General features: G+C 50.2%; 1 protein-coding gene and 1 pseudogene across 2 annotated transcripts; one reads left to right on the top strand and one right to left on the bottom strand.

Moving 5' to 3' along the window:
* Positions 1–691: 691 nt before the first annotated feature.
* On the bottom strand, positions 692–1,277 carry LOC138756886 (galanin receptor 2a-like; annotated as a pseudogene).
* A 3,127-nt stretch (positions 1,278–4,404) lies between these two features.
* Positions 4,405–6,743, top strand: LOC138759215 (transmembrane protein 17B-like). Of its 2 annotated transcripts, none has more exons than XM_069929288.1 (4): positions 4,405–4,732; positions 5,306–5,409; positions 5,880–5,990; positions 6,475–6,743. In XM_069929288.1, the coding sequence occupies exons 1-4, from the start codon at positions 4,420–4,422 to the stop codon at positions 6,667–6,669; spliced, it is 723 nt and encodes a 240-aa protein (XP_069785389.1). In that variant the 5' UTR covers positions 4,405–4,419; the 3' UTR covers positions 6,670–6,743. The 2 variants fall into 2 exon arrangements, with proteins under 2 accessions (XP_069785389.1, XP_069785388.1); XM_069929287.1 differs by having other exon boundaries at positions 4,425–4,758.
* The last annotated feature ends 568 nt before the right edge of the window (positions 6,744–7,311 follow it).

The following is a 7,311-nucleotide window of genomic DNA, read 5'->3' as shown; positions in this document are numbered from 1 at the left end:
TCAACTCAATCTTTCTCCATATTCTAGATACTACAATCCAGACATTTTAGTAAACCTTCTCTGCACCCTCTCTACCTTATTAATATCCTTCCTATAATTTGGAGACCAGAACTGCACACAATATTCTTGGCTTCTCCAATACTTTGAACAGTCTCAACATCACCTCCCAGTTCCTATATTCTATGCTTTGATCTACAAAGGCCAGCATACCAAAAGCCTTCTTCACCACCCTATCTACATGAGAATCCACTTTCAAAGAACAATGAACCACTACTTGAGAGCATCTGTCAAGCCCATGACTTCTGAAAGTAAAGGAATCAGGGGGCCTGATATACAACATACAACATCCTGACCTGGAAATCCAGGTTAATCTTTCAGGATTTCTTGATTAAACATATGGAATTCCCATCCACTAGAGAGCACCTTCACCATGTAGAAGGCATCTCACCTCCACTTTCTCAATAGCAATTAAGTACATGCATTAAGTGGTGACCACAGTGCATGTGTGTTAGTCTGTGAAATGTCTCGCCACCACAGTCCCAGGCTTTCTCAAGGGCTTAGGTCACATTGAATGTCATAAAGGATCTTGGTGGTATGATTTCATTGCCTGGATGGCCCTTGCTGGCTCCACTCCTGGCTGATTGTTCCGTGGTTCTGCTCACGGATGTGGAATGCCTCAGTAGTCCGAACTTTATTGACAACCCTTTTTCCTCCACAGACAATTGAAGACTTTCTGGAAGCCTTTGTGGAAGTGCTTTGAGACCAGGCCATAGACAATAGGGTTGAGGCAATAGTTAGCACAGGACACACAGTGTGACAGAAGCCTGAAATGTAGGTGGCCTGGTTGAGTGGGAAGTGGCCAAACCAGAAACACAAGATGACCAAGTGGTGGGGCAGCCAACAGATGCAAAACATAACAGCCACACTAATGATCATCTATCTTAGTGACCTTGCGCTTGGCTTTCTTAGATTCAGACATGTTTTCTATTGGTTCCACAGAGGTCCAGAGATACCTGATGGTCCTGGGGTATAGGCCAAGCCCAGAATCAGCACTGGAATGATGTATCCACAGATGAAGGTGGAAATGTCCATAATTTGGTGACTAGAATCATCCAAGACTGGAAACCAAAGGGTGAGCTGTCTGTAGTGGATCAGCTGGTAGTAGTCAAGGTAAGGACTGGCAAAAATAAGCAAGATTCCCCAGATGGTGAAGACGGTAATCACAGCATTTGGGGAGTGCGCAGTTCTCGGAACCTCAGTGGGTAGGATGAAGGTGACCAGCATGAGGTTAATCAATCCATAGAGACTCATCCACTGGGACAGGGTGGGCGAGATTAGTCTCAGGTAAGCAACAGCGAATCGGTGGCCCTTTCTAATGCTATTGCACCAGATGATTTCAGAATGGATCTACTTACCCTAGCAGTGTACTGTGAAATGTATTCTTCTTTCTTTGGCTTGGCTTCGCGGATGAAGATTTATGGAGGGGGTAAAAGTCCACGTCAGCTGCAGGCTCGATTGTGGCTGACAAGTCCGATGCGGGACAGGCAGACACGGTTGCAGCGGTTGCAGGGGAAAATTGGTTGGATGGGGTTGGGGGTTGGGTTTTTCCTCCTTTGTCTTTTGTCAGTGAGGTGGGCTCTGCGGTCTTCTTCAAAGGAGGTTGCTGCCTGCCGAACTGTGAGGTGCCAAGATGCATGGTTTGAGCCGATATCAGCCCACTGGCGGTGGTCAATGTGGCAGGCACCAAGAGATTTCTTTAGGCAGTCCTTGTACTTCTTCTTTGGTGCACCTCTGTCATGGTGGCCAGTGGAGAGCTCGCCATATAACATGATCTTGGGAAGGCAATGGTCCTCCATTCTGGAGACGTGACCCACCCAGCGCAGCTGGATCTTCAGCAGTGTGGACTCTATGCTGTCGGCCTCTGCCATCTCGAGCACTTCGATGTTAGGGATGAAGTCGCTCCAATGAATTTTGAGGATGGAGCGGAGACAACACTGGTGGAAGCGTTCTAGGAGCCGTAGGTGATGCCGGTAGAGGACCCATGATTCGGAGCCAAACAGGAGTGTGGGTATGACAACGGCTCTGTATACGCTAATCTTTGTGAGGTTTTTCATTTGGTTGTTTTTCCAGACTCTTTTGTGTAGTCTTCCAAAGGCACTATTTGCCTTGGTGAGTCTGTTGTCTATCTCGTTGTCGATCCTTCCATCTGATGAAATGGTGCATCCGAGATAGGTAAACTGGTTGACCGTCTTGAGTTTTGTGTGCCCGATGGAGATGTGGGGGGGCTGGTAGTCATGGTGGGGAGCTGGATGATGGAGGACCTCAGTTTTCTTCAGGCTGACTTCCAGGCCAAACATTTTGGCAGTTTCAGCAAAACAGGACGTCAAGCGCTGAAGAGCTGGCTCTGAATGGGCAACTAAAGCGGCATCATCTGCAAAGAGTAGTTCACGGACAAGTTTCTCTTGTGTCTTGGTGTGAGCTTGCAGGCGCCTCAGATTGAAGAGACTGCCATCCGTGCAGTACCATGCGGATGTAAACAGCGTCTTCATTGTTGAGGTCTTTCATGGCTTGGTTCAGCATCATGCTGAAGAAGATTGAAAAGAGGGTTGGTGTGAGAACACAGCCTTGCTTCACGCCATTGTTAATGGAGAAGGGTTCAGAGAGCTCATTGCTGTATCTGACCCGACCTTGTTGGTTTTCGTGCAGTTGGATAACCATGTTGAGGAACTTTGGGGGACATCCGATGCACTCTAGTATTTGCCAAAGCCCTTTCCTGCTCACAGTGTCGAAGGCTTTGGTGAGGTCAACAAAGGTGATGTAGAGTCCTTTGTTTTGTTCTCTGCACTTTTCTTGGAGCTGTCTGAGGGCAAAGACCATGTCAGTAGTTCCTCTGTATGCGCGAATGCAGTTACAAATGGAGCAAGAGGGAATTCATCCCCCAAACATACCCTACTAAATACTTATGCCAGCCCAGTTCATTGTGACATGGTTAACTTAGTGATTAGCACAGTCCATTTACAATGCCAGCAACCCAGGTTCAAATCCAGCACTGGCTGCAAGGAGTTTGCATGTTCTTCTCTTGCCCCGTGTGAGTTTTCTCCAGGTGCTCCTCCCACCATTCAAAATGCACGGGATTGATGGGATAATTACATGTAATTGTGCAGCACGGGTTTCACGGCCCTTTGGCTGTGTTACACTGTCAAAATTAAATTTAATATATCTTCCATGCAATCATAGAACCATAGAACACTACAACACAGAAACAGGCCCCTTCAGTTCCCAATCTTCACTCATCCCCAACCCACCGAAAGAATGTTGCTTCATGCTGGTCATTCACTTCAGCTCGACGTTCAACACAAGCACGCCTCAAAGGCAGGTGGATAAACTGTCCTTGCTGAGGCTCTCCTCAACCCTCTATGCAATGGGATTCCGGACCAAAACAGAGGGGTTGGAACACAGGGGTCAAAACAGATGTGTTGAAACAGAGGGATCGAAACAGATGTGTCAAAAGACAGGGGTCGAAGTAAAGGGGTTGAAAGGGAACAAAACAGGATTGAAACAGTGGGGTTGAAACAGAGAAAGCAAAATAGATGTGTCAAAAGAGAGGTGTATGAACAGATGGGATGAAACAGAGGGACCAAACAAAGGGGTCATAAAAGGGTCAAAACAGAGGGGTGCAAAAGAAGGGATCGAAACAGAGGGACTGAAACAGATGTATTGAAAGAGAATGGTCAAAACAGAGGGGAATAAACAGTGGTGAAACAGAGGTGTGGAAACCGATAGGTGCAGATAGAGGGCTGCAGAGGTGTGGAAACAGTGCAGTCAAAATAGAGGTTGAAATAGAGGGGACGAAACAGAGGGCTCAAACAGAGGGGTCAAAATAGAGGAGTCGATAAAGATGGGTGTAATCAGAGCATGGAATTAGAGGTGTGGAAAAAGAAGGGTGGAAACAGTGCTGTTAAAACAGAGGGGTGCAAACAGAGGTGTTGAGAGGGTTTCACGGAGAAGTGCAGAGGGCTGAAAACATTCTGGTGCAACCAGAGGGGTGGAAACAGAGATGCACATAGAGATGTCAAAACAGAGGGAACAAAACAGTCAGGTCAAAACAGAGGGGTCAAAAGAGGGTTGCAAACAGTAGTCGAAACTGAGGGGTCGAAATAGAGGGACAAAGATAGGAGTGATCACCGTGGAATTAAAGGTGTCAAAAAAGGCTGGAAAAAGAGGTGTTGAAAGAGTGGGGTGCAAAAAGTGATGCTGTAACAGAGAAGTGCAAACAGAGATGTCGAAACAAAGGAGTCAAAGCAGAGGGGTGGAAAGAGAAGGGTTGAAACAGAGGGGTGGATGTTCCTCATCCTGACACCAGATGGCGGAATTGTCCATAACACGTGGGCTCCTGCAGTTCGCTCACCCTGACACCAGATGGCGGCACTGTCCCTCACATGTGGGTTTCTGCTGTCTCTCCTCCCCCTCCCCACCAGGGTTATAGCCCAGAAAGGGGTTCACCTCCCCGCCCAGCAGGTCTGGGACCGCCTACATTACTCCTGCCCACAGCCCGCGCTGATTGGTCGCCCGCCACGACCCTTCAAGACGCCTGTCACAGTTGGCCTGGTCGTCCGAGCAACCAGTCGCAAGACGATGGCGAGCAAGGAGGCGGCCGCCGAAGGGCTATTGCGCAGACGCATCCGCGCCTTCGAAGACGTCATCGACGCAGACCAGCTCCCCTTTCAGCCAGGTGCCGTCTCAAAGATGGCCGTAGGGGTATTGTCTTCCCGGCACTGGTAGCCATCTTTGGTCCTGGCCAGGAGAATATTGGTCATTCAGGCCATCTTAGGGCTAGTATTCAGATATAAATTAATATTTTAGCCAGATTATAACTTTTAAAATGATGAAATTTCATAGAAAACATTAATATAAAATAGTGTTACACACGGTTAATATAATATATCAATATTAAAATATCTACAAATGAAGTTGAATTACAGATGCAGGGAGTTTAGGGGATAGGGGGGTTACAGAGAGAGGGAGGGCTGTAGGGGGATCAGATGGGATTACATAGACAGGGAGGGGTGTGGGGGACCGGAGGGCGTTACAGGGACAGGGAGGATTGTGGGGGACCAGAAGGGGTTACAGAGACAGGGAGAGGTGTAGGGGACTGTAGGGGGTTACAGAGACAGGAAGGGTGTAGGGGACCGGAGGGGGTAAGTTAGAGACAGGGAGGGGTATAGGGGACCGGAGGTCTATGGATGAGGCAGAAAGGTGTGACAGTTCTAATATCTCTTTTTCTAACGAAATTTGCCCCGTCCAGGGGAGAGCTTCCTAGCAAGTCCAACTCTGCACATCATTCTCTACGTTAACGTTCTGTTCTTCATCTTCTCTTGGTTCACTGAGATCCTGTTGCTCCAACCACGGGTAGGTGGGCGGGAGGCGGGTGGCGGGAGGGACAAAAGCAGGAGTGGGCAGAAAGAAACAGGGGAAGGGTTCATGGAATCTCTTCCCCAGTCTCACTCCCCCCTCCTATCTCTCCCGCAGTCTCTCTCCTTCCCCAGTCTCTCTCTATCCTAGTCTCTCCCCCCCGTCTCCCTCTCCTTCCTAGCTCTCCCCGTCTCCCTCCCTCCCGTCTTTCTCTCTCCCCCCCCCCCTCCGTCTCTCCCCTTCCTAGCTCTCCCCATCTCTCTTCCCCAAATCTCTCCCTCCCCTCAGTCCCTCTCCCCCAGTCTCTCTCCCCTACCCTACTCATCTCTCTCTCTCTCTCTCTCTTCCCCCCCCCCCCCCCCCCCCAGTTTCTCTCTCCGCAGGGATTGATGGGGTGGTGCGAAGCTTCTGGCCAACGATGGGGGTCCCGGTGGGAAGAGTTGACACCTGTTGTGTCCCCTTTATAGTTCCAGGAGATGGAGCAGCGGTTCCGGATTCTGACACAGGTCGTGGTCACTTACTTCACCGTGACCGACATCATCCGCTTGTACTTGGGGACAGCCGGGAACCAGGGGAAGGTGGGTGCATCTCCTCTCTCCCCAGACCGCTCTGTCCTTCTTTCTCTCTGCCAGAGACTGCTCTGCCCCTCTTTCCCCCAGAGATGGTTCTGCCCTCTCTCCCTGCCAGAGACCATTCTGCCCTTCTCTCTCTACCAGATTGCTCTGCCCATTTCTCCTTTCCCATCGCACCCTGGAGACCATCCAAGCCCCAATCTCCACCCCTCCCCAAAGCCCACTGTACGAGAGAGAGAGAGAGAGAGAGAGAGAGAGAGAGACCTCTGAGGATCTCTGCAAGCCAGAGGCTGCTCGGCATCTCTCCCACCTCACCTCTCCCTGCCAAATACCATTTTGTCCCTCTCCTTGCCCCACATCTCACAGGGAAACTACTTAGCCCATCTCTGCTGAAATCACCCCACAAAACTATCCTGCCCCCCTCCTCTCCTCACCTGCCCCCACCCAGAGACCATTCTGTCCCTTGCTCACTCCCTCCCCCTCTCCCCAGGTACGCCTGCTGACCCTCTTCCTGGGGCTGACGGTGGTAATGATGGCCTCCTGCCTCCTGCTCGTTCACAGCCACCTCGCCGCCCAGTTCACCCCCGTTGAGAGCAACCTCTTCCTATCAGCAGTGGGGCTGCAGGCAGCGGAGATGGTGTTCGGAGGCCTGGCTCTACGGACCATGCGGCGGATGATGGCCTGACCCCGGATGGACAGACAGGGAGGGGAAAGGAAGGGGATGGTTTAGGAAATAAAACCCAGGAGGTCGACCCAGAATCTGTCGCTCGATAGTGGGGTGTCGGTTTGGCTGTTCAGGAAGTGCGCACGGTATTGACAGTCTAGTGTGTAAATCTCTCACACACCTGCCCTTCCCTTCCCCCTCCCTCTCCCCCATCTCAACCCCACACCCTCCCTCTCCACCAGTACTGTACCCCGGTGTTACACAGTGACAGACCCATCCCCACCTGTATTGTAACCTGGTGTTATGCAGCAATACATGGAGATGATGAAATCTACCTGCCAGATGCAGTGCTACATGTTAGTAAATGTGAGGTCATCCACTTTGGTAGGAAAAATAGAAGATTATTTAAATGCTGAAAGACTGAACCATGCTGTCGATCAAAAGGGAGTGCTTGTACATGAATTGCAAAAAGTTAGTTTGCAGGTTAAAGGGTTAATTAAGAAGGCCAAAGGAATGTCCCTTCATTGCTGGAGGGATTGAATTTAGGAGCAGGGAGGATCTGCTGCAACTGTAAGAGGTCCTGGTGAGGCCGCATCTGGAGAACTGGGTGCAGTTCTGGTCTCCTGACTTGAGGAAGGATGTACAGAGGAGATTCACCAAGTT

The sequence above is a fragment of the Narcine bancroftii genome, chromosome 3 (genome assembly GCF_036971445.1).
Source record: "Narcine bancroftii isolate sNarBan1 chromosome 3, sNarBan1.hap1, whole genome shotgun sequence".
Taxonomy (NCBI): Eukaryota; Metazoa; Chordata; class Chondrichthyes; order Torpediniformes; family Narcinidae; genus Narcine; species Narcine bancroftii.
The sequence above is the reverse complement of the archived record's forward strand: the minus strand, read 5'-3'. Positions and strand labels throughout refer to the sequence as shown.